At 37.7% G+C, this 27868-nt stretch overlaps 1 protein-coding gene across 1 annotated transcript in view; it reads left to right on the forward strand.

The window, feature by feature from the left end:
• FBXL20 (F-box and leucine rich repeat protein 20) overlaps positions 1–27868 on the forward strand; it is a 107157-nt gene that overhangs the window by 65790 nt on the left and 13499 nt on the right. Inside the window, exons 3-8 of the mRNA XM_082678423.1 lie at positions 10135–10189; positions 12812–12886; positions 14583–14677; positions 15171–15239; positions 24865–24960; positions 26594–26720. Coding sequence (XP_082534549.1) covers positions 10135–10189; positions 12812–12886; positions 14583–14677; positions 15171–15239; positions 24865–24960; positions 26594–26720 — 517 coding nt within the window. The remainder of the gene's footprint in view (positions 1–10134; positions 10190–12811; positions 12887–14582; positions 14678–15170; positions 15240–24864; positions 24961–26593; positions 26721–27868) is intronic.

Here is a 27868-nt window from a genome sequence, read left to right on the forward strand (position 1 = left end):
GCAAATTTTTTTTTGTACCATAATATATTTAAGCATTTTTTAATTGATGTATGTTAAGGTCATTTTCGAACTTTTTGATATTTCAAATAATGCTGCCATAAACATTCTGATAACTATCTTTACTCATACTTTTGCTTCTACAGGATGTAGTGTCTGTGTTTTTTATTTTATTTATTTTTAAATTTTATTTTATTTTTGGCTGTATTGGGTCTTCGTTGCTGTGTGCGGGCTTTCTCGAGTTGCGGCTAGCAGGGGCTACTATTCGTTGCAGTGCGTAGGCTTCTTATCGTGGTGGCTTCTCTATTGCGGAGCACGGGCTCTAGGCATGTGGGCTTCAGTAGTTGTATCGTGCGGGTTCGGTAGTTGTGGCTCGCAGGCTCTAGAGCGCAGGCTCAGTAGTTGTGGTGCACGGGCTTAGTTGCTCCGCGGCACGTGGGATCTTCCCAAACCAGGGCTCGAACCTGTGTCCCCTGCATTGGCAGGCGGATTCTTTCTTTCTTTCTTTACTTATTTACCTATTTATTTATTTATGGCTGTGTTGGATCTTCGTTTCTGTGCGAGGGCTTTCTCTAGTTGCAGCGAGCGGGGGCCACTCTTCATCGCGGTGCGTGGGCCTCTCACTGTCGCGGCCTCTCTTGTTGCGGAGCACAGGCTTCAGACGCGCAGGCTCAGTAGTTGTGGCTCACGGGCCCAGTTGCTCCGCGGCATAGGGGATCTTCCCAGACCAGGGCTCGAACCTATGTCGCCTGCATTGGCCGGCAGATTCTCAACCACTGCGCCACCAGGGAAGCCCTGGCAGGCGGATTCTTAACCTCTGCACCCCCAGCGAAGCCCTGTGTTTTTTATTTTAATGGGTACTATTGAACTACTCTCCAAAAGAGTCGTACCCATAGATATCCCCATGATATGAATGGAATTACTTATTTTGTTATACCTTCTCCAGGATCATGCTATGCTTTTTAAATTTATTTAATAAACAGAACTATATTAAGAGGTATTGCTCAAGAAGGTTTGGGATTTTTGTCATAAGACTGTCAAGCCAAAGGAAGTTGGGAGTAAATCTTTTTTTGCAGAACCATACCATGGGTAACCATATCCCCAAATCTACTCTCGGTATTTACTTTAGCAGCCAGCTCCATGTTCTCTAAGAATCTAGTATTAAGGGTTTGGGTTTTTTTTCTGTTTGTTTCTTTCTTTATACAGCAATAGATTTATTTATAACCAGACCCCGTCTTCTTCCACATAATGTCTCAGAGACCTGGCCAAAGTCTTTTTGTGTGAGTGGGGAAGGTGAGGCCCACTTTGCCTCAAAGCTAGGCCGGTTTTTCAACAATCTGTTGATAAGAGAAGGAGGAGGACTTTTATTGAAGCAGTCAAGCAGGATCCTTCAACAATAAAAGACCTTTCATTCTGTGTCAGTTTTCTTATCTCTTTGATCATAACCATTCTGGTTATGGATAATAGGTGTCCTCAAGAAGGAATTATGTAAAGGGTTAAAGTGTAAGGTACCAAGCCTGAAGATGATGAAAAGCAGGAACGTTCTAAGTATAATGTTTTATTGTTCTGGCCTATCATATAGAAATGTCACTGTCGTTTCCCCTTGATTTATCTTACAAATACATACTTACAGTGATGTTTTTTATTTAAGTTAATGTTACCATATTTAGAAGAATAAATGGTCACTGTGAACCTCCTCCTCTCCATCCTCCATCCCCACCCACCCCCCCAATCACTGTAACTAAAACTCTGGCAGCTTATCCCATCAATCCTTATATTTGGGTTTCTAAAGGTAATTGTCTCTATTGTCAAGTACGTAGAATAAATAGAAGTCAGAAGCTACTAAATAATAGCAGACATTTAGACAGACTGCTTGTGGAGTGGTAGAAGGGATTTAAGCACAGAGGCTTATCACATACCAGGGAGCCAAATCAGGAGTGGAGAGTCCAAGCTCTTATTGCTTGATAGAGGAGCACAGCGACTGTATTTGTCTTCTCTCTCTCTTTTTAATGTATCATAATGTCGAACCCAGGTGAAAAGCCAACTTATGGGAATTTTGACATTAAGTACCCCAGGCAGTACATTCTAAGAATGAAATTATGATTGTTGGGGCATGTGCTTCAGAGAGTCTCCTAGGTCTGCATTTGACCTATAGCCTGAGGTTTCATGTCCATCTTTATTTTGTAAAGAATCTATCTGTTGAAAGTTTACTAAAGTCTAACTAGGATCGTTATCTAAAATTTCTCTCCTGTGCCCCCGCCATGTGTAATATTATATTTATACAAATTGCTCAGGGATTAGTGGTAATTTGGCAGAAACAGGATCTTTAGACTATGAAGCTCCACATAAAGGCACTATATAGTGGATGACAGGAAAAAGCAGCAGCATTTAAGCAGTGTAAGAAGGTTTGTTGCATTAGATAAACTTACTGTTTTAGGAATTGAGGTACCTGGGGGTATATATATTTATTTGGGAATGATTTGTAATCAGTATTTTTAAAGGTGGGAAATTTATTTTATTTATTTATTTATTGAATTTTTGAATTTTATTTTATTTTTTTATACAACAGGTTCTTATTAGTCATCAATTTTATACACATCTGTGTATACATGTCAATCCCAATCGCCCAGTTCAGCACACCACCATACCCACCCACCCACCCCCGTGGTTTTCCCCCCTTGGTGTCCATACGTTTGTTCTCTACATCTGTGTCTCAACTTCTGCCCTGCAAACTGGTTCATCTGTACCATTTTTCTAGGTTCCACATATATGCGTTAATATATGATATTTGTTTTTGTCTTTCTGACTTACTTCACTCTGTATGACAGTCTCTAGATCCATCCACGTCTCAACAAATGACTCAATTTCGTTCCTTTTTATGGCTGAGTAATATTCCATTGTATATATGTACCACGACTTCTTTATCTATTTGTCTGTCAATGGGCATTTAGGTTGCTTCCATGACCTGGCTATTGTAAATAGTGCTGCAGTGAACATTGGGGTGCATGTGTCTTTTTGAATTATGGTTTTCTCTGGGTATATGCCCAGTAGTGGGATTGCTGGATCATATGTTAATTCTATTTTTAGTTTTTTAAGGAACCTCCATACCGTTCTCCATAGTGGCTGTATCAATTTATATTCCCACCAACAGTGCAAGAGGCTTCCCTTTTCTCCACACCCTCTCCAGCATTTGTTGTTTGTAGATTTTTCCGATGATGCCAGTTCTAACTGGTGTGAAGTGATACCTCATTGTAGTTTTGATTTGCATTTCTCTAATAATTAGTGATGTTGAGCAGCTTTTCATGTTCTTCTTGGCCATCTGTATGTCTTCTTTGGAGAAATGTCTGTTTAGGTCTCCTGCCTAAATCCATTGTTGGATTGGGTTGTTTGTTTCTTTAATATTGAGCTGGATGAGCTGTTTATATATTTTGGATATTAATCCTTTGTCCGTTGATTCGTTTGCAAATATTTTCTCCCATTCTGAGGGTTGTCTTTTTGTCTTGTTTGTGGTTTCCTTTGCTGTGCAAAAGCTTTGAAGTTTCATTAGGTCCCATTTGTTTATTTTTGTTTTTATTTCCATTACTCTAGGAGGTGGATCAAAAAAGATCTTCCTGTGATTTATATCAGAGTGTTCTTCCTATGTTTTCCTCTAAGAATTTTATAGTGTCTGGTCTTACATTTAGGTCTCGAATCCATTTTGAGTTTATTTTTGTGTATGGTGTTAGGGAGTGTTCTAATTTAATTCTTTTACATGTAGCTGTCCAGTTTTCCCATCACCACTTATTGAAGAGACTGTCTTTTCTCCATTGTATATTCTTGCCTCCTTTGTCACAGATTTGTTGACCATAGGTGCGTGGGTTTATCTCGGGGCTTTCTATCTTGTTCCATTGATCTATGTTTCTGTTTTTGTGTCAGTACCATATTGTCTTGATTACTGTAGCTTTGTAGTATAGTCTGAAGTCAGGGAGTCTGATTCCTCCAGCTCCGTTTTTTTTCCCTCAAGACTGCTTTGGCTATTCGGGGTCTTTTATATCTCCATACAAATTTTAAGATTTTTTGTTCTAGGTCTGTAAAAAATGCCATTGGTAATTTGACAGGGATTGCATTGAATCTGTAGATTGCTTTGGGTAGTATAGTCATTTTCACAATATTGATTCTTTCAATACAAGAACATGGTATATCTCTCCATCTGTTGGTATCATCTTCAATTTCTTTCATCAGTGTCTTATAGTTTTCTGCATACAGGTCTTTTGTCTCCCTAGGTAGGTTTATTTCTAGGTATTTTATTCTTTTTGTTGCAGTGGTAAATGGGAGTGTTTAATTTCTCTTTCAGATTTTTCATGATTAGTGTATAGGAATGCAAGAGATTTCTGTGCATTAATTTTGTATCCTGCAACTTTACCAAATTCATTGATTACCTCTATTAGTTTTCTGGTGGCATCTTTAGGATTCTCTGTGTATAGTATCATGTCATCTGCAAACAGTGACAGTTTTACTTCTTCTTTTCCAATTTGTATTCCTTTTATTTCTTTTTTTCTCTGGTTTCCGTGGCTAGGACTTCCAAAACTATGTTGAATAATAGTGGTGAGAGTGGACATCCTTGTCTTGTTCCTGATCTTAGAGGAAATGCTTTCAGTTTTTCACCATTGAGAATGATGTTTGCTGTGGGTTTGTCATATATGGCCTTTATTATGTTGAGGTAGGTTCCCTCTATGCCCACTTTCTGGAGAGTTTTTATCATAAATGGGTGTTGAATTTTGTCAAAAGCTTTTTCTGCATCTATTGAGATGATCATATGGTTTTTATTCTTCAGTTTGTTAATATGGTGTATCACATTGATTGATTTGCATATATTGAAGAATCCTTGCATTCCTGGGATAAATCCCACTTGGTCATGGTGTATGATCCTTTTAATGTGTTGCTGGATTCTGTTTGCTAGTATTTTGTTGAGGATTTTTGCATCTATATTCATCAGTAATATTGGTCTGTAATTTTCTTTTTTTGTAGTACCTTTGTCTGGTTTTGGTATCAGGGTGATGATGGCCTCAGAGAATGAGTTTGGGAGTGTTCCTTCCTCTGCAACTTTTTTTTTTTTTTTTTTTTTTGGTACGCGGGCCTCTCACTGTTGTGGCCTCTCCCGTTGCGGAGCACAGGCTCCGGAAGCGTAGGCTCAGCAGCCATGGCTCACGGGCCCAGCTGCTCTGCGACATGTGGGATCTTCCCGGACCGGGGCACGAACCCGTGTCCCCTGCATCGGCAGGCGGACTCTCAACCACTGCGCCACCAGGGAAGCCCCTTCCTCTGCAATTTTTTGGAAGAGTTTGAGAAGGATGGGTGTTAGCTCTTCTCTAAATGTTTGATAGAATTCACCTGTGAAGCCATCTGGTCCTGGACTTTCTGCTTGTTGGAAGATTTTTAATCACAATTTCAATTTCATTACTTGTGATTGGTCTGTTCATATTTTCTATTTCTTCCTGGTTCAGTCTTGGAAGGTTATATATACCTTTCTAAGAATTTGTCCATTTCTTCCAGGTTGTCCATTTTATTGGCATAGAGTTGCTTGTAGTAGTCTCTTAGGATGCTTTGTATTTCTTCAGTGTCTGTTATAACTTCTCCTTTTTCATTTCTAATTTTATTGATTTGAGTCCTCTCCCTCTTGATGAGTCTGGCTAATGGTTTATCAATTTTGTTTATCTTCTCAAAGAACCAGCTTTTAGTTTTATTGATCTTTCCTATTGTTTCCTTTGTTTGTATTTCATTTATTTCTGCTCTGATCTTTATGATTTCTTTCCTTCTGCTAACTTTGGGTTTTGTTTGTTCTTCTTTCTCTAGTTCCTTTAGGTGTAAGGTTAGATTGTGTATTTGAGATTTTTCTTGTTTCTTGAGGTAGGCTTGTATAGCTATAAACTTCCCTCTTAGAACTGCTTTTGCTGCATCCCATAGGTTTTGGATCGTCGTGTTTTCATTGTCATTTGTCTCTAGGTATTTTTTGGTTTCCTCTTTGATTTCTTCAGTGATTTCTTGGTTATTTAGTAATGTATTGTTTAGCCTCCATGTGTTTGTGTTGTTTACATTTTTTTCCCTGTAATTGATTTCTAATCTCATAGCATTATGGTCAGAAAAGATGCTTGATATGATTTCAGTTTTCTTAAATTTACTGAGGCTTGATTTGTGACCCAAGATGTGATCTATCCTAGAGAATGTTCCGTGCGCACTTGAGAAGAAAGTGTAATCTGCTGTTTTTAGATGGAATGTCCTATAAATATCAATTAAATCTATCTATTGTGTCATTTAAAGCTTGTGTTTCCTTATTTATTTTCATTTTGGATGATCTGTCCATTGGTGTAAATGAGGTGTTAAAGTCCCCCACTATTATTGTGTTACTTTCGATTTCCTCTTTTATAGCTGTTAGCAGTTGCCTTATGTATTGAGGTGCTCCTATGTTGGGTGCATATATTTTTATAATTGTTATATCTTCTTCTTGGATTGATCCCTTGATCATTAGGTAGTGTCCTTCCTTGTCTCTTGTAACATTCTTTATTTTAAAGTCTATTTTATTTGATATGAATCTACTCCAGCTTTCTTTTGATTTCCATTTGCATGGAATATCTTTTTCCATCCCCTCACTTTTAGTCTGTATGTGTCCCTAGGTCTGAAGTGGGTCTCTTGTAGACAGCATATATATGGGTCTTGTTTTTGTATCCATTCAGCAAGCCTGTGTCTTTTGGTTGGAGCATTTAATCCATTCACGTTTAAGGTAATTATCGATATGTATGTTCCTATGACCATTTTCTTAATTGTTTTGAGTTTGTTTTTGTAGGTCCTTTTCTTCTCTTGTGTTTCCCGCTTAGAGAAGTTCCTTTAGCAAATTTGTTGTAGAGCTGGTTTGGTGGTGCTGAATTCTCTTAGCTTTTGCTTGTCTGTAAAGCTTTTGATTTCTCCATCGAATCTGAATGAGATCCTTGCTGGGTAGAGTAATCTTGGTTGTAGGTTCTTCCCTTTCATCAGTTTAAGTATATCTTGCCACTCCCTTCTGGCTTGTAGAGTTTCTGCTGAGAAATCAGCTGTTAACCTTATGGGAGTTCCCTTGTATGTTATTTGTCGTTTTTCCCTCGCTGCTTTCAGTAATTTTTCTTTGTCTTTAATTTTTGCCAATTTGATTACTATGTGTCTTGGCGTGTTTCTCCTTGGGTTTATCCTGTATGGGACTCGCTGCGCTTCCTGGACTTGGGTGGCTATTTCCTTTCCCATGTCAGGGAAGTTTTTGACTATAATCTCTTCAAATATTTTCTTGGGTCCTTTCTCTCTCTCTTCTCCTTCTGGGACCCCTATAATGCAAATGTTGTTGACGTTTAATGTTGTCCCAGAGGTCTCTTAGGCTGTCTTCATTTCTTTTAATGCTTTTTTCTTTATTCTGTTCCGCAGCAGTGAATTCCACCATTCTGTCTTCCAGGTCACTTATCTGTTCTTCTGCCTCAGTTATTCTGCTATTGATTCCTTCTAGTGTAGTTTTCATATCAGTTATTGTATTGTTCATCTCTGTTTGTTTGTTCTTTACTTCTTCTAGGTCTTTGTTAAACATTTCTTGCATCTTCTTCATCTTTGCCTCCATTCTTTTTCCGAGGTCCTGGATCATCTTCACTGTCATTTTTCTGAATTCTTTTTCTGGAAGGTTTGCCTATCTCCACTTCATTTAGTTGTTTTTCTGGGGTTTTACCTTGTTCCTTCATCTGGTACATAGCTCTCTGCCTTTCCATCTTGTCTTTCTTTCTGTGAATGTGGTTTTTGTTCCACAGGCTGCAGGATTGTAGTCTTCTTGCTTCTGCTGTCTGCCCTCTGGTGGATGAGGCTAAAGAGGCTTGTGCAGGTTCCCTGATGGGAGGGACTGGTGGTGGGTAGAGCTGGCTTTTGCTCTGGTGGGCAGAGCTCAGTAAAGCTTTAATCCACTTGACTGTTGATGGGTGGGGCTGGGTTCCCTCCCTGTTGCTTGTTTGGCCTGAGGCAACCCAACACTGGAGCCTACCTGGGCTGTTTGGTGGGCCTAATGGCGGACTCTGGGAGGGCTCACGCCAAGGAGTACTTACCAGAACTTCTGCTGCCAGTGTCCTTGTCCCCACGGTGAGCCACAGCCACCCCCCTGCCTCTGCAGGAGACCCTCCAACACTAGCAGGTAGGTCAGGTTCAGTCTCCCCTGGGGTCACTGCTCCTTCCCCTAGGTCCCAGTGCGCACACTACTTTGTATGTGCCCTCCAAGAGTGGAGTCTCTGTTTCTCCCAGTCCTGTCGAAGTCCTGCAATCAGTTCCCACTAGGCTTCAAAGTCTGATTCTCTAGGAATTCCTCCTCCCGTTGCCGGACCCTGAGGTTGGGAAGCCTGACGTGGGGCTCAGAACCTTCACTCCAGTGGATGGACTTCTGTGGTATAAGTGTTCTCCAGTCTGTGAGTCACCCACCCAGCAGTTATGGGGTTTGATTTTACTGTGATTGCGCCCCTCCTACCATCTCATTGTAGCTTCTTCTTTGTCTTCGCATATGGGGTATCTTTTTTGGTGAGTTCCAGTGTCTTCCTGTTGATGATTGTCCAGCAGCTAGTTGTGATTCTGGTGTTCTTGCAAGAGGGAGTGAGAGCACGTCCTTCTACTCCACCAACTTGGTTCCTCCTCCGCCATTTGAAATTTATTTTATTAAAGAGAGCCATCAGGGTGGTAGCAAGTCTGCCTTAGGGGAACAAGAAAGTTTCAACGTTTCCGTCTATGGACAGATGTAGAAAATGTGGTATACAGCTTTAAAAAGGAAGGAAATTCTGATACTACATGCTACAACTTGGATGGACCTTGAAGACATTGGTGCTAAATGAAATAAGCCCATCACAAAAGGGCAAATACCGTGATTCCACTCATATGAAGTACCTAGAGTAGCCAAATTCGTAAAGAATGAAAGTAGAGTGGTGGTTGCCAGCGGCTGGGGGAGAGGGAAACGGGGAGTCATTGTTTACTGTGTCCAGAGTTTCAGTTTGGGAAGATGAGAAAGTTCTAGAGATGGATGGTGGTGGTGGTGGCACAACAGTGTGAATGTACTTAAATGCTCCTGAACTATACCCTTAAAAGTGGTTAAATGGTAAGTTTAATGTTATGTATATTACCCAAATTTTAAAGAGTTTCAAAAAACTTTATTTACAAAATGCATATAACTTTGTCTGATGTAATTATTAACTCAGTTTATTCCAAGTTCTAAAATGTGATTGACAGCCTCTAATCACTAAATAACAAAATTTTGCTCTATTAAGCTAACTCAGAGTAATAACGGAAAAGAAAGTGTAGCTTTCATTCGTCTCCAGATTAATGCTTCCTGACCTCCATTTTGTAACACTCCAGCTATCTCAAGGAATATCATCTTTAAAGTATACGCTATGTTGTACCTTTTGCCACCTGCACAAGAGCTTTACTTGTTATTCAGATCAAAATGATCTTTAAAGGCATTCATGAGTAAGGAGAACTGTAGGCACAAGTAACGCGTTCACTTTATTCCCAGGATGCTCTGAGCTGTTTTTACAGGTGGTTTATGGTATAGAGAGTTATCGTCCTTTAGGCAAATTAATTATTTCAAGTAATAACGCTACAAAATAAATATTTAGCCTCTCTAAGACTGAGAAGAATTTTAGGTGGTGTGTCCTGACATTGATGTGTTAACTGAGTTTTATAATTTCCCAAATTGGAATTAAATATATAGAGATTTAACATTTTATAGTTGCTCAGTTTTAGGTTTTACCAATATTTTATCTTTTTTCCTTCATAGCTGTAAAATTCTTTATAAACATAACCATCCCCTAGCCTGTTTCTTTTGATAACCAGAATGTGGAAATTGGTTTTTTACTTTAAAAAGTATCAGAAATATTTTATCATCCCTTGATGTGAATAAATGAACTCGTTATGGTACTTACACGTACATTATCAAGTAAAAGATTACCTTTTCCCCCTATATTTTTATGGGCAGTATTGTAAATTGCCCCAGCTTTTTGTGTTATTGTTTAAAGAACATCTGCCCTTTTGTGCATGTGTTAACGTCGCCAATTATTTATAAGGAAAAATCAAGAGAAAGTAATTCATCATATAATAAAGTTTTCCTCCGTCTCTTTTTAGGATATTTTCTTTTCTGGATGTTGTAACCTTGTGTCGCTGTGCTCAGGTCTCCAGGGTAAGAATGGCTGACATGATTACAAGAGCATCCCTTCCTGACATTAATGATAATCAGCTTCTGTAGTAGGCCGACTATTTACTTCAGATGGTAGTTGTATGTTATGTTTCCAAGGTTGTGGTTTCACCCATGGGATACCCAAACCCATGTTAATTCTACAGTGGAATTCTACTATATGTACTATCTCTAACTTTAATTTTTTGAAATTCTTGACTATTTGTGTAATATAAACAGAAGAAATATTTTCAAGGAAAAAGCACTAAACATGCAAATTAAAAGAATAGGCTTTACTCAGAACTGTAATAATATAGTATTTCATTATGTTTCCCTTATTCATTTTATGTACATACATGGAAGGCTCTTGATATCTCCCTATATTTTTTTCTCAAAAGGTTATAGCTAGAATTTAATTTTTAAGAAATTGTAGAGCAAACCAAATTCCATTCTCAAAGTCAGTTTCTGCATTACTCTTACTTATCCATTTTTGTCAATTGACATTACTATGACAAAACAGTGAGACATAATCTTATTGCTGCCATTAATATTAAGAATAGAATCTCTGTTGTGGGAAAATTGCTTTATGAATCATTCATAGTCTCTTTTGTAATACAGATATATAATAATTAATAAAATGAATGAGTACATACAGTTATCATCTTTTTATAAACTGGACAATGGCTTTTTGATGTTTAACAAATACTTATTGAGAACCTACTATGTACCAGGTATAGTCCTAGGTGCTGAGTATGTAATATGGTTATATCACAATACTCAGCATCAGAGTATTGTGTTTACCTCTGTTAAGTGGACCCAGGTTTTCCTTCAAATTTCCATCACCAATTTCCTTCAAAAAAAACCCCCACAAAACTTGCCATAGAAAATCCACCTCATCTTGCTAACTTTAATGTAATTTCTACATCCTAAAAGCCATACTAAATCTGTATCTCAACTATTTAAGAAACAATCAGGCATATTTTGATGATTTCTATTCATGACAGTTCTGTTCCTGGTACCTGAGTGGTTGCCTTAGTCATGGCTGGTACAAATGAGTGGGGTTTCTTTTTTGTCTCCATATGAAGCTGAGGTCATCATTGAGAAACAAAATTCCCAGACCATTGTCTTAACCTGTTTGGTTGCAGAGTCTCATCTCAAGAATGTTGATTTGAGTGAGTTTTAATTGTTGTTTTCATGTTCAGGTTCCTCTTCCTTCTTAATGTGTTTTAACTTAAAAGGAAGCAGAATGCCAATTTTCATTACATCTGTACAATTGGAACATCGGTAGTTAGCCTGTTATTCTCTGTACTTGAAGTATTTAGTTAATTTGCTTTAAAAAAAAACAACAACAACAAAAACTCTAGAGAGGAACCTGTCATTCCTAATTTTAGTCTCACTTTAGCATGTGTCCTGCTTGCTGAAGAAAATAGTATAAGGAAATGAGAAGTATCAAATCAGAGATAGAGTTAGCCTAAGAATCTAGTAAACATATGATCTTTAAAGGTTTTATCTCTTGTCTCCCATGGAGCCATTTAAGAAACTGTTGGAAAAATATGAAGCCACAAAAAGAAAAGTAACATCGAAATCCTGAGAAAACCTTAAAGATTTCTATAATAATAACTTTGTTAACCTTCATACCCCTGACATCTTTCTTACTGATTGTGTGATAGTTACCTGGGGCTTATAAGGGTATCTTTAATTTCCGTTTTAGAATTTCAGTATCGAATCTGTGTTTTGAATTGTTGTAGTAAGAGATAATATTCTAAGTTTATAACTTAACAGTGTTAAGACTTTTGTTTACACTTTAAATTTAGTAGGGAAAACGTTTAAAGGCTTTCTGATTAAAATACAGAACGATCCGCAAAAGGTTAACTCTTAGTGGAGTCATTTTTCACCTTATCCTGAAAGGTTGAAAATCTTGGAAGCTTTCTTGCCTCCCTTTAGGTAATTAAAGAAATGTATGAGAAGTCTTAAAACTTTCAGTGTTTAAAATTACCACTGAATCAAGTTGAAGGAAAAGATGACCAATTGAAAAACATGCCTGAGTGAGCAAATTGGTAATGAGGAAAGCATTAAGTCTCTGTCATGTATACTGAGAAATGATAGTGTCTTTTGTAAATCCCAGGTCACCATATCACAGTTTTGGGTCCAAACAAGTGATGCTATGAATAGCATATTTTTATTGAACATGGCATATGTATTGAACACACTACATTCAGAGTGCCATCTTCTTTCTTTGGTTTCACACTCACCTTGTTCCTAGTTGAGGGATAGAGTAACAGACTTGCTTTTCATTAGCTGGATTATCTCATTTTGAGATTGGAAACTCAAGTTAGAAAACAGTTTCCGGCTGTGATACTTATCACAACCTGTTCTTTCCCCAGCCCGCTAATGTAAGATCTTTCGTAGCTACTAATTTCTGTACCCACTCATTTATGAGATAATCTACTTGGAGAATAAAGTATGAATCAGAAATAAGACTGACTTTTGGGGAGTTAATGGTGGAGGTGCTAAGAAATTTTTTGGTCAATTTCAATCATTAGTAGGTTGAATTGTGAACTTGAATTTTGCTAGCTTTTCCCCTTCATTTCAGCTTCTGTTCATTCTGTCTCTTCTTCTTCAAAATAGGCCTGGAATGTTCTGGCTCTGGATGGCAGTAACTGGCAGCGAATTGACCTGTTTGATTTCCAGAGGGATATCGAGGTATGACTGCGTGGTGTGTGGCCCCATCTCTCTCGTTAGAATGTAATTGCAGCATATAGGACAGATTAGCCCCAACCACATAAATCTCCTTTCCCTGGAGAGAGAGACTGTTCATTTCAGCGCATCTGAACTTCATGGGAGCTTGCAATTTTCCCAAGAACTGGTTCAGTTTTTGAGAATGAGCAGAATTATTTTACTGAAATAATACTGAGTTATTTAGTTTTAATAGGACTCATTTTTGTTTCTATTTTTGTGGTGGAAATGTGAACCTTTGTTTGCTCTTTTTAAGGAAGTCTTTTCATATTTGTTTATTTAAAAATAAGTGGAGTTAATTTACTGGAGCATGATATCTGCATAAATTCTTCTTGATGAGCATTCTGGGTTCTGGGGGAGCCTATAGATAGTTTTTGTAGAGAATGAATTGGATTACTTTTATTGGGGAGAGATTTTTTCCCTTCTCACTTCTCCCCCATATTTTATCTCTTAGTATTGCCTATTTTCTCTAAAATGGAGAAGAATGGCCTAAGCTTAAATTATTTTAACCTGAATTTGAGCTCTGTAGTCCTTGGTTTTCTCATCTGGAGAGTGGAAGTAATAGCTTCCTCACTGTGTTATAAGGATTAAATTAGATTTAGATGTAGCTATTTTTTCTGTTGGGTTTGTTTTTTTTTTGAGTTCTAGTGGAACTTAGTGGTCTTGAGAATCCATGTAAGAAGTTAAAAAAACCTCACATGAACTTTATATTATCTTCATAAAGTACTTTTATTTTATTTTATTATTTTTTTTTTTTTGCGGTACGCGGGCCTCTCACTGTTGTGGCTTCTCCCGTTGCGGAGCACAGGCTCCGGACGCGCAGGCTCAGCGGCCACGGCTCACGGGCCCAGCCGCTCCGCGGCATGTGGGATCTTCCCGGACTGGGGCGCGAACCCGTGTCCCCTGCATCAGCAGGCGGACTCTCAACCACTGCGCCACCAGGGAAGCCCAGTACTTTTATTTTTTAATATGTTTTTTAAAGACTTTTTTTTTGATGTGGACCATTTTTAAAGTCTTTATTGAATTTGTTACCATATTGCTTCTGTTTTATGTTTTGGTTTTTTGGCCACGAGGCATATGGGATCTTAGCTCCCCAACCAGGGATCAAACCCACACCCCTTGCATTGGAAAGCGAAGTCTTAACCATTGGACTGCCAGGGAAGTCCCATAAAGTACTTTTAAAATGATACCCATCGACATGCTGGATTTTTCTGTTTTTCACAATTCTCTGATCTTCATGGATGTAAATATTTAAAGCAGCCTGGCCTACAAAACCATTCAGCAAGCTTTTGTGAAGTGTTCATTGAGTCTCTGCTGTATTTAGAGTACTATAGTAAATACACAGAAATAATAGAGAGAGTTAATGTACTGTGGCTGCAGGAGGGGAATCTACATTGATGTAGTGGCATAAGAGAACTACAGAGCACCATTTCCTCAAATGCAGGGTATCTTACAAGAGGAACAAAGTAAATAACAATATAGGGTTTAGGTATGTTTCAAGTAGATGGGTTAATCAGGAAAGCTTTCTCCCAGTAAGTTGAAATTTTCATATTGATTTAATTAGGTCTTTAAAACGAGTAGAAATCTCTTAAAAACGAGGATGTGGTCTTTTCAGAAACGATGTGGTGGCTTATCTTTGTATACCTGTCTTCTTTTTTTGCAGGGCCGGGTAGTGGAGAATATTTCAAAAAGGTGTGGGGGCTTTTTACGAAAGTTAAGTCTTCGTGGGTGTCTCGGAGTAGGAGACAATGCATTAAGGTAAAAACATAGCTATCGATTAACTCATCTTCTTGACTGAAGTGAAGAACAACACTAACACAGCACTGTCTCACCCAGAAAAGGCTGGAATAGTTTTCATATTCCTAAGCTATTCTGAACCCAAATACACGTTCACTGCTTACAACACAAATATCCAGTAGTGGGATGTGTGGTTTTGAGAATAAAACAAGAAAAAGTGCTCCCCCCAAAAAGCCAGATTCCCCATATTATAAATGGTTCGTTTGGAGCTTTGAGTAAATTGTTTTAAGTTTGTTTACTCGAAGTTAGGATAATTTTAACTTTGGTTGACAAAAAGATTGATATTTAAAAGTTTATGGTTGAAAAGTAATTTATTCGTAATTGTGAACAACTTTTTGTACCATTTTGTACCAGTAATATCCATTATTACCACTATTGGTATATTCTATTATTTTTTTAATGCCGAGAATTGTGCCCGTTTTACCTCAAACCCTTTACTTTCTTTCCTGTAAAGGACCTTTGCACAAAACTGTAGGAACATTGAAGTACTGAATCTCAATGGGTGTACAAAGACTACAGATGCGTAAGTATTTGATGTTTTAGAAGGGTAAGTCATAGCCTCTTGTGTCCTGCCTATACTAGCTTTAATGCAGACTACTAAATATATTTAGCAAATTTCATTTTGGTTTTATAGAGGAAAGATGTTTAAATTTAGAAATAGAATAAGATACTTATTTTAGAATTTGGCTCAAATTCTGTTTTGATTTTTAAAAGAAAACTTAAAATTGTAGTCAGTGAATGTGCAGTAGGGAATACTAATATAGGACTACTTATATTTCAAAAAGACACTAGTAGCTATCATTCAAAAGACACATAAACAGGTGATGCTATAAAAAGATGTAAAATCTTAAACATAGCTTAGAGTAATCAATATAGAGAGTGTTTATTAAATGACTCTTTAAAAAGTACAGTGTCTTGTGTCAGTCACAATATAAAAGAAAGAAAGCATAATCCTCCATCCTTCAGAGTTTACTGTCACAGACCCAATAAACTTAAGAAGGTAGACATAAAAAACATTCAGCCTAAGGATCTATTGGTAATAACATGTATCAAATAACATTTAAATATTATGTAGGGAAATTGTTGCCGATTGGAAGGTGAAGAAGATGTTTACACAGGGAGTGGCCAGGGTTAGTCAGTGGATCCTCCTGTTTTTCAAAAAGGCCTCATGAAAGAGATGGGCTCTTTAGAATTGCTTGAATGAGGGAAAGTAGAAGACAGTCCAAGCACAGGGTACACATTGTTTATTTTATTGCTTTCTTTGAGGTTACAACTGGTTAACTTTTTTGTTTTTTAATTATTTTATTTAATTTATTTTTTGGCTGCGTTGGGTTTTGTTGCTGCACGCGGGCTTTCTCTAGTTGCAGCGAGCAGGGGCGACTCTCCGTTGCAGTGTGCGGGCTTCCCATTTTGGTGGCTTCTCTTGTTACGGAGCACGGGCTCTAGGCGCCCCAGCTTCAGTAGTTGTGGCACACGGGCTCAGTAGTTGTGGCTCGCGGGCTCTAGAGCGCAGGCTCAGTAGTTGTGGCACACGGGCTTAGTTGTTCTGCAGCATGTGGGCTCTTCCCGGACCAGGAATCGAACCCGTGTCCCCTGCATTGGCAGGCGGATTCTTAACCACTGTACCACCAGTGAAGTCCTGTAGATGCTTATCTTAAAAGAAAGGTTTAAAATCAAATCTTCCACCTTTGAAAACTAGAGAAAGAAAAGTAAATCTACAATAAGTAAAAGGAAGGAAATAAAAAAGATAATGGTGGAAATCAATGAAATAAAAAATGGGCATAGAGTAGAGAAAAATCCATGAAACCAGAAGCTGTTTCTTTGAAATAAAATCAATAAGCTTGATCCACCTCTGTCGAAATTAGTCAAGAAAGAAGACACAGGGGCTTCCCTGGTGGCGCAGTGGTTGAGAGTCTGCCTGCTGATGCAGGGGACACGGGTTCGCGCCCCGGTCTGGGAAGATCCCACATGCCGTGGAGCGGCTGGGCCCGTGAGCCGTGGCCGCTGAGCCTGCGCGTCCGGAGCCTGTGCTTCTCAGCGGGAGAGGCCACAACAGTGAGAGGCCCGCGTACTGCAAAAAAAAAAAAAAAAAGAAGACACAAATCACCAGTACCAAGACTGTAAAAAGAAATATCACTAAAGTTTCTACACAGATTCAAAAGTTAATTAGAGGATGTTGTGAGCAATTTTATGCCAATAAATTTGACAGCTTAGATGAAATAGATAATTTCCTTGAAAGACACAAATTACCAAAACTATAAAGAAATAGAAAATCTGAATAGCCTTATATCTTTATAAACTGGATTGGTGATTAAAAACCGTACCACCAAAAAATAAAAACAAAAACCTCTAGGCTTGGACAGTACTGAATTCTATCGAATATTTTAGAAAGGAATAATCTTTCAAAAAAATAGAGGAGGAGGGAAAACTTTCTAATTCATTATATGAGATCATCATTACCATGATATCAAAAATAAAATAAAAATTACAGGAAAAGGAAACTACTGGCCAATATCCCACATGCACTTGTAAAAATCCGTAACAAAATATTATCAAATTGAACCCAGCAACATATGAAAAGGGTAATAAATCATAATCAGTTTGGATTTATCTCAGAAATGTAAGGTTGTTTTAACATGCAAAATCAGTCAGTGTTATTAAGTTCCAACTTAATAACAGATCAAAGAAGAAAAATCACATGATCATCTCAATAGATCCAGAAAAAGCATTTTACAAAATTAAACACCCATTAAGGATAAAATCTCTAAACAAACTAGGAGAAGGTAACTTCCTCAACCTGATAACTTGTATATATGAAAAACCTAATTTTAACATTGTATTTAGTCATAAAATACTGAACATTTCCCCCTAAGGTCAAAGCATGGATATTAGGTCTACTACATCTATTCAACATTGTACTGGAAGTCCACCTAGTACAATAAGGGAAGAAAAAGTGGGGTCATACAGATTAGAAAATAATTTTTAAATGGCATGATAGGGTTCTAGCAAGTTCACAGGAAACATGGCCAATATGCAAAAATTAATTCTGTATCCGTAAACCATCAACGAACAAATGGAAAATGAAATTTTAAATATAGCAACATTCATGGTAACATCCAAGAACATAAAATACTTAAGGATAAACTTAATAAAAATATGTGCACGTTACATACACTGAAATCAGATTTCTAAAAATTAAAGGAAAGTAGGTCTTAAAAGTTTTCATGGACTTCCCTGGTGGCGCAGTGGTTAAGAATCCGCCTGCCAATGCAGGGGACACAGGTTCGAGCCCTGCTCCAGGAAGATCCCACATGCCGCAGAGCAACTAAGCCTGTGTGCCACAACTACTGAGCTTGAGCCCTAGACCCTGAGAGCCACAACTACTGAGCCTGAGTGTCACAACTACGAAGCCTGTGCGCCTAGAGCCTGTGCTCCACAACAAGAGAAACCACTGCAATGAGAAGCCCGTGCGCAGCAATGAAGAACCAACGCAGCCAGAAAGAAAGAAAGAAATTTAAGTTTTCATCACAAGAAAAAAAATTGGAGCCGTGCGTAGTAATGGATGGACTTATTGTGGTAATCATTTTGCAATATATGTGTATATTGAATCATTTTGTTGTACACCTAAAACTAATATAATGTTACATGTTAATTATATACCCAATTTTCAAAAGCAAAGTATGGTAATAATAACTTGTTAAATAGACAATATCAATTAAAAGAAATTGTAAAATATGAGCCAAATGGAAACTCTGGAATTGGAAATACAGTATCTAAAACATACATAGCATGATGGCTGTAGTTAACAGTACTGTATTGTATACTTGAGAGTAGATGTTAAATGTTTTCACTGTAGCAACAACAAAATGGTATTTATGTGAGGTAAACAGTGTGTTAACTAACCTTCTTGTGGTAAACATTCCACAACATATATGTGTATCAAATCATCGCATTGTATACCTTAAACTTACATAATGTTATATGTCAATTACATGTCAGTAAAGCTAGGGGGAAAAAACCCCCAGAAAAACAGGTAATCAATCAATAAATTTAGAGATCTGTAGGGCTTCCCTGGTGGCACAGTGGTTAAGAATCCGCCTGCCAATGCAGGGGACACGGGTTCAATCCCTGGTCTGGGAAGAGCCCACATGCCGCGGAGCAGCTAAGCCCGTGAGCCACAACTACTGAGCCCATGTGCCACAACTACTGAAGCCCATGCGCCTAGAGCCTGTGCTCCGCAACAGAAAGGCCACCGCAATGAGAAGCCTGCATACTGCAACAAAGAGTAGCCCCCACTCGTCGCAACTAGAGAAAAGCCCTTGCGCAGCAATGAAGACCCATGCAGCCAAAAATAAACAAATATTAAAAAGTAATAAATTTAGAGATCTGTAGCAATTATCCATCCAGTCTAAAGAACAGAAAGATTAAAGAAAAATGGACAGAGCCTCAGAGACCTGTGGAACAACATCAAGAGTAGAATGTGAATGAATCCCAGACAAGATAGAAAGAGGCAGGAAGAAAAAAAAAAGTGAGAAATTAATGGCAGAAAACCTCCCAAATTTGATGAAAAACGTTAATCTACAGATCTAAGAAGTTCAGTGAACCCCAAGAAGGATAAAAATGTCCATACCTAGACATGTGAGGGCCAAACTGTTGAAAATTGAACACAGAAATTTTTGAAAGCAGCAAAAGGAAAATAATTCATGTATACAAAAAGAATATTTGGTTAATGGGTGACCTAATCAGAAATAATGGAAACCAGAGCCATGTGACATACTCAGTGTGCTGAAAGGAACAAAACAAGAATTCTGTATCTAGCAAAACTGTCCTCTGTAAATGTAGGCAAAATAATGACATTCCCAGATAAACAAAAAGGGAGAGAATTTGTCCCTAGTAAATATGCCTGGCAAGAAATAGTAAAGGAAGCCCTTCAGGATGAAAGGAAATAAATACCAGACAGTAACTCGGATCCATAGGAATTGGTAAATGAAAAGCATCGGAAACGGTAAATATGTGGGTAAATCTAAGACTCTGATTTTTTCATATCTTCTCCTAACTTCTTTAGAAAATAGAAGATTGTATAAAGCAATCATTATAACATTGTATTGTTAGGTCTATAATATATATATAGAGGTAATATATGAAATACATTTGAACATATGAAAATAATAGCACAAAGGAGAGAGGAGGGAACCATTATGTATTGAAGCAACATGCTTGTGCTTTATGCTTGTTTTAATTTATTTTATTTTTTTGGCTGTGTTGGGTCTTAGTTGTGGCATGTGGGATCTTTGTTAAGGTGTGCAGGATCTTTAGTTGTGGTGCGCGGGCTTCTCTCTAGTTGTGGTGTGCGGGTTGTTTTTTTCTCTCTCTAGTTGTGGAGTGTGGGTTCCATAGCACATGGGCTCTGTAGTTTGCAGCACACGGGCTATCTAGTTGAGGCTCATGGGCTCAGTACTTGTGGCGCGTGGGCTTAGTTGCCCCATGGCATGTGGGATCTTAGTTCCCTGACCAGGGATCGAACCTGTATCCCCTGCATTAGAAGGCAGATTCTTTACCACTGGACCACCAGGGAAGTCCCTAAGTTATTGTTTTGAAATAGATTGTGGTAAATTAAGATACATATGGTATTCCATGAGCAGACTATAAGAAAATAATTAGAGAAAGAAAAAGTAAAAAGTCAACAGAGGAATTGAAACAGTACACTTAAAAACAAGAAAACAGTAAAGGAGACACAGAAAAACAAACTCAGAAAAAGCATGAAGCAAACAGAAAAGGATTGCAAAATGGGAGGGAAAATCCAACCATATCAATAATTTTATTAAATGTAGACAGACTGAACTCTTCACCCAAAAGACAGATTATCAATATGGATTAAAAAGCAACACCCGGGGCTTGCCTGGTGGCGTGGTGGTTAAGAATCCACCTGCCAATGCAGGGGATGTGGGTTCGAGCCCTGATCCGGGAAGATCCCACATGCCACGGAGCAACTAAGCCCGTGCACCGCAACTATTTAGCCTGCGCTCTAGAGCCCACAACACAACTACTGAGCCCACGTGCCATAACTACTGAAGCCCATGTGCCTAGAGCCGGTGGCCCACAACTAGAGAAGCCACCACAATGAGAAGCCCATGCGCTGCAACGAAGAGTAGACCCCGCTTGCCACGACTAGAGAAGCCTGCACACAGCAACGAAGACCCAATGTAGGCAAAAACAAAAAGCAAGACGCAACTGTGTGCTGTCTACAAGAGACATGCTTTAGATTCAAAGCCGCAAATAGGTTGAAAGTAAACAGATGGAAAAATGCATACTATGCAGATAGAGCACTCCACCCAATGATTACAGAATAGACATTCTTTACAAACATACTGGAACATTCTCCAGGATAGAGCATAGATTGGGCCACTAAACAAGTCTTAATCAATTTAAGAAGATTAAAATCATTCAAAATATGTTCTCTGACCAGAACTAGAGAATTAAACTAGAGATTCATGACAGAACAAAATGTGGGGAATGCTCAAGTATTTGGAAATTCAGCATCATGCTTCTAAATAATTTTGAACTGAATGAAAATGAAAAGCTACCAAAATTTACGTGATTCAGCCAAGGTAATGATACAACTCTGCATTCCTATATCACAAAAGAGGAAAGAAAGAAAGCTCAAATCAGTAACAACCTTCAACTTTAAGAAAATAGAAGGGCAAAGCCCAAAGCAAAAAGAAGGAAAAAATAAAGATTAGATTGGATATCAGAGAAATAGGAAACAAAAACAGTAATAAAATCAATGAAACCAAGAGCTGGTTCATTGAAAAAAGTTTTTTAAATTGACAAACCTAGACTGAGAAAATAAGAGAGAAGACTCAGATTATCAAAAGCACGAATAAAGGAGAGAACTAAGTAGCCAAAAGACAGATGAAATGTTTATCAGGTAGTACCATAAATAACCTCATACTAACAAATCAGACAACCTAGGTGAAATGGACAAATTCCTGGGAAGGCACAGATTACCAAATTTGACTCAACAGAAAAATAGACAATCTGTATAGATCGATAGCAAGTACATTCAGTAATTCAAAATTGTCCCACAAAAAAAGCCCAAGCCCAGATGACTTCACTGGTGAGTCCATCAAATATTTAAAGAAAAAATAACACCAATACTCAAACTCACTCATAAAGTAAAAGAAGAAATACTTCATAACTTGTTTTCTCCGGCCAATATTTTTCTGATACCAAAAATATCTGATGTCAAAGCCAAACAAAGATTTCACAATAAAAGGAAATCTACTGTATTCCTCAGGAACAGAGATGCAGAAATACTTAAGAAAATTTTAGCAAACTGAATCCAGCAACATATAAAAGGGTTGGATCTTAACCAACTGGGATTTATCCCAGAAATACAAGTGTGGTATAACATCTGAAAATCAGTTAATGTAATAGTTCATAATAATTAGTAGAATAAAGCAGAGATCAACAAACTTTTTCTGTATGGGGCTGGATAAGGAAATATTTAAGGCTTTGTTGGCCATATGGTCTCTGTCACAGCTACTCAACTCTGCCAGTGTTTTACAAACATTGCCAATGTTTTACAAAGTGGCCACAGACAATACATAAACAAATGAGCATGGCTGTGCTCCAATAAAACTTTATTGCATGGTGCTGAGATTTTAATTTCATTTAATTTTCACATGTCACAAAATAGTATCTTCTTTCAACCATTTAAAAATGCCAAAACCATTCTTGACTTGTAGCCATATAAAAATAGGCAGCTGGTGAGATTTACTGCCCTCTGGAATAAAGGACAGAAACCACATGATCATCTCACTATGATAGGCAGCCTCTAAAATGACCCCCAAATAATCCCTACCTCCTCATATTTGCACCTTTGTGTAATCTTTTCCCCTTGAGCGTGGACTGGACCTAGTGACTCATTTCTAACAATAGAATACTGCAAAAGAGATTGGATATCTCTTTGGAGATTAGGTTACAAAAAGACTGTGACTTCTATCTTGCTCTACTTTCTTCTCCAGCTCTGGGGAAGCAAGCTGCCCTGTTGTGAGTAGCTCTGTGGAGAGGTCCATGTGGCAAGAAACTGAGGTCTCTGGCCAGCAGCCAGCAAGAACCTGAATTCTATCAAAAACCAAATGAGTAAGCTTGGAATTAGATCGTCTAAGGTCTGCCAACATCCGCCTAAATGAGCTTGGAAGGGAATCTGTACCTAGTTACCTTTGAGATGATTGCAGCTGTGGCCAGTAGTACCTTGATGGTAGCCTTGTGAGAGACGTGGCGTCAGAGTCGCCCTGCTAAGCTGCCTGTGCCTATTTTCGTGATCCATGAAAACCATGAGATAATAAATAATTATTGTTTTAAGCTGCTCATTTCTGATGTAATTTGCTGTGCAACAGTAGCTAACTAATACATCTTTAGATACAGTAAAAGCACATGACAAAATGCAACATTCATTCGTGATCAGAATTTTAAACAGGGAATTCCCTGGAGGTGCAGTGGTTAGGACTCAGCAGTTTCACTGACAGGGCCCGGGTTCAGTCCCTGGTTGGGGAAGTAAGATCCTGTAAGCCTCCAGGCGCAGCCAAAAAAAAAATCAACAAACTAGGAATAGAAGGGAGTTTCCTTAATCTGATCAAAAGCGTCCTTGAAAAACCTACTGCTAACAATGTACTTAATGGTGAGAGACTGAATGCCTTACCTTAAAGTCAGGAGCAAAGTGCGTTTCTATTCAACATTCTGCTGGGGATTCTAGCCAATGCAATAAGTTTACCAAAAAAAAAAAAAAAAAAGAGCATACCAATAGGAAGGAAGGAAGACTGTCTCTTTTGGAGATAACATAAATCCAAAAGAAATGCCAGATTTCGACTCTGAAAACCATAAAACATTACTGAGAGAAATTAAAGAAGATGTGTATCAAGAATATATAGAGAATTCTTACAATCAATAACAAGGCAATCCAATTAAAAATAGGCCTGGGACTTCCCTGGTGGTCCAGTAGTCAAGACTCCATGCTTCCACTGCAGGGAGCATGGGTTCAATCCCTGGTTGGGGAATTAAGGTTCTTTCTGCATGCCGTGCTGCATGGCCAAAAAAATAAATTAATTAAAAAAAAAAAAAGCCTGAGCATTTAGACATTTCACCAAGGAAAGAGATGAATGGTTAACAAACACAAGAAAGAGTGTTCATTACAAAATTGCAAAATAAAACCACAAGAGGCAATTTGACAAAGGCATTTATGAGGCAATTGAGGAAACTTGAACACAGACTGGGTGTCAGACATTAAGGAATTAAAATCCTTATTTAGAAATATGTCCTGAAATATTTACAGGTAAAATAATGTGTCTGGGATTTGCTCTAAAATACTGAAACAAACAAAGGAGAAAAATAGATGAAATAGCAATAGTAGAATATTGATAAATGTCAAAGCTTAATGATGGTACATGTGCATTCTCTGTTATTCATTCTTGAGTATATTTGAGATTGTCTGTAATTTAAAAAAATTTTAAATGAGGAACTTGACCACTGTGGGAAAAGAGCCTTTAAGGAATTCATAGAGGAAAGCAGGCAGTAATTTACATAACTTAGTTTGTTTCAGCCCAACACTGGTCCATCCTCTGTATACCTTGCAAAAATCCTATTTTTTCATTACTGCCATGCAAAAGGTTATCTGAGCAGAAAGAGATTTAAGTGAAAGAGCAGAGACAGAGGTTTTGGGCTTCATGTTTCACCACTTGCTGGCAGGTACTAGCTATCTTTCTGGTGTTCCAGAATTTACAAAATGCATGTAGATCTCTTATCAGCACAAATGTAGTTTGCTGTCAGTAGCTACTAACATTTCCAAATGTGAATCAGGCACCATCTTCCCCTCATGCACATTCTCATAAACAGCACAGCTTTTTTTATCCTTCGTAAACCTGCCTCTTCCTCAGCATGAAAGGTCCCTGGATTTATAACTGCTTTTATTTGGGGTATGGAAATTTTACAGTTCTTGTAACATGTGAGAGTCATGTATGATATTCCAAGGATGTGTTCGTATTTGTTTATTGAGAATTGTGTATGATATTGGTATATCATACTAATATCCTTAGTAGGATGTGTTCTTATTTGTTTATTCATTATTTTCTCCTTTTTCCATTTTTCAGTACATGTACTAGCCTTAGCAAGTTCTGTTCCAAACTCAGGCACCTTGACTTGGCTTCCTGTACATCAATAACAAACATGTCTCTAAAAGCTCTGAGGTAAATTTCTTACAACAAGAATGTCCAATAATCAGAACAGATACTTATTTTTTTATTAACTAAAATAAAGTTGGAATTGAAGGAAACTATGTTTTATAGATACGTACTGTAGTTCAAAATAGATCTTTTGTTTTACTACTTGCCCAAATTACAGGACACATTCAGGTGAAATGATAGAGGTAACTAGGATTTCTGAACAGAATAGTACAGTTTGTACATGAATGAAGTGCTTAGCAGGATTCTGTATATATAGTAAGTGCTCAGTAAGTTTTCATTGTTTTAATGTTACTGTATTTTTTAAAAGTGCATTACAAAAAGGTATATCTTAAAAGGAGGGTGAAATGCCCAATGTCTTTGTACTTTTACTTTTTTATCAGCCTTTTATAAAAGATCATGGTGCCATGTATTAGTTACATTTATGAATAGTAAGAATTAAGCCATTAAAAGATGAAATGTAAATTTAGTTAAGTAGAGTGTAAGTAATCTGAAACTGTGTCTCCTTCTATACCTTCTGTATGAGCACTGAACACATGTATCTAAGGCTGGTGTAGGATAATAAATAAGATAGTATAACAGTGTTTATAGTTCATAAGTAATTCACATAAATGATCTCATTTATTTTGAAATCTTGTGAGGTAGATAGGACAGACACTTTACAGATAAGAAAATCTAAAACATTTTTGAATGCCGGGTACTGTGATTCCACCATGGGAGGTAACTGAATAAGATATTGTTGCTGCCCTTAAGTTGCTCAGAGTCTCGTAGAAGAAAAAAAAAACTAAATGTGTTGTCATATTACAGCGGGATAAGTGCTATGGTAGAAATGAGTGCATTAGTTTGGGGAGAACATAGAAGGGCTACTGCTAATCTTGGTTTAAGAGAGGTTCTGTCAGGCTTCCCGAAGTGACTTGCCTGAAGTCACACTATTAATTTTGAAGGATAAACTTGAACTAAGATCCCCTGGCTTTATTTTATAAAACAATTAAAGCAGTATTTTCCAAAGAATGCCACAGAGCTTGGGATTCTTCCATAGTTTAAATGTGAAATCAAAGATCAAAGATGAAGCTAGTGTTTGATAGAAGGCAGAGATCTCATAATACAATATATCCTAAATTCAGCCTGTGGAAACTGTACCCTAGATACTTCCCGAGAGAGAGTTTACAGATCCTTTGTAAGTTTTTAAATAAAAGTTTAAATGGCCTCATTATTACTTTGATAAGTACTTGAATTATTTGATAGAGAATTTGAGTTTGAATCTGACTCTTCATTAATTACTCTGTTAACTTGAACCAGTCACTTAATTTCCATTTCCTATATAGAGACCGTTACATTTGTGATAAGTGCAAAAAGAATATACTTTGAAAAGTATAAACCTCCATAAAAATCTGATGTATCTGAAAAACAGCGTTGTGCCTGAGCTTGTTAGTTAAGGTGGATTTGAGCTAGCCCTCCTAGTGATGTAGGACATGAACACCATGAGCGTTGATAAATGCCCCTTTTGTTACAGAATTGCCTGTATTCTAAATCTACATTAAGTAAATATGTCCCCAACTAGATGGCCAATAAAATGAGACTTTGGTGCCTTTGGAATTGGATTTAGTCATATGTTTGTTTCATTTTGTTTTATCCTAAGTGAGGGATGTCCACTGTTGGAGCAATTAAACATTTCCTGGTGTGACCAAGTAACCAAGGATGGTATCCAAGCACTAGTGAGAGGCTGTGGAGGTCTTAAAGCCTTATTCTTAAAAGGCTGCACACAGGTAATACTCCCTGTCTTACTTGTGAATGATAGAGGCACCATGAACTTGGTGGGCAGCCCAAGATGTTGGCTTGAGAGATACGTAGTAGTTGTGTATTACTGACCAAAGACCCATGCTTACCAGAAATTAAAGGATTTTCCCTAGAGTGAAAAAATAGAAGAATTAACATCTGCCTGACCAAAGATAAATTTTTGAGGGGAGGCAAGATGGGAAGACAAAATCATAATACGGAACAGGTGCCACAGGCAAGAAGGGTTTCATGTAATTTAATCTGAAAAGACAACTTGTCATGTTGTCACTGCCTGAGACCTTGAACTGGATAGGCAAGGAAGACAGTCTTGGCAGTTTCCACTAGTTTAACTACCAAGAGCTTTTCTTAAATGTGCCAAGTATACAGCAAGCTACATTTTATAGTATTGATGCTAATTTCCTGCCAGTCACATCACAAATCCAACATATTTTGTCATTAAAATTTTTAATATCACAGTGTTTTACAGTGGGAAAAAAAAAGGAGTTGACATGGTAACAACACCTGGAAGGAAATGATCAAGAGTGAGTTTAGAAGTGACTGACAAAGTAGGGCTAGGCTCTTATTACCTTATTTTATTAATGGTTGCTAAAACCATGCCTTGTATTCTATTCAAAAATGCCCTCATTCTTTCACCATGAAGGGAAGATTTCCACGGTTTGAAACAGAGCTTTGAAAGTATGACCACCTTAAAACAACAACTTGAGCTCCTGGTTATTTATGGAATCCTGAAAAATATTGATTGGGGTGCGTCATTATAGTCAATTACTTGTGATCTGTTCTCCGCACTGTACGCATAGCACTGATCTTCTAGCAGCAGATAAACTACAGATTTTTCTCAGCTCCTGTTCCCAAAAGTTTGTTGTTAAGAAACTTTACAGGGAGTGTAGCAATGTGAAAGTTATTTTAGTTTCAAAATCCCTCAGCAAAATGCTGCAAGGCATCTTTAATTTATCAGAAGAAAAATCCATAAACATTAGGCAATGTTTATTTTATCTTTCCCTTGATTTGGTGATAATATGAATTTGACGTGGTCAGAACTGATAACAAATACTGATAACTGTACTAATCATTTGAATTACACGTTTATATGATCATAGTTCATTGTTTCTGGTTCATT

This window comes from Grampus griseus (genome assembly GCF_964374135.1).
Source record: "Grampus griseus genome assembly, chromosome: 20".
Taxonomy (NCBI): domain Eukaryota; kingdom Metazoa; phylum Chordata; class Mammalia; order Artiodactyla; family Delphinidae; genus Grampus; species Grampus griseus.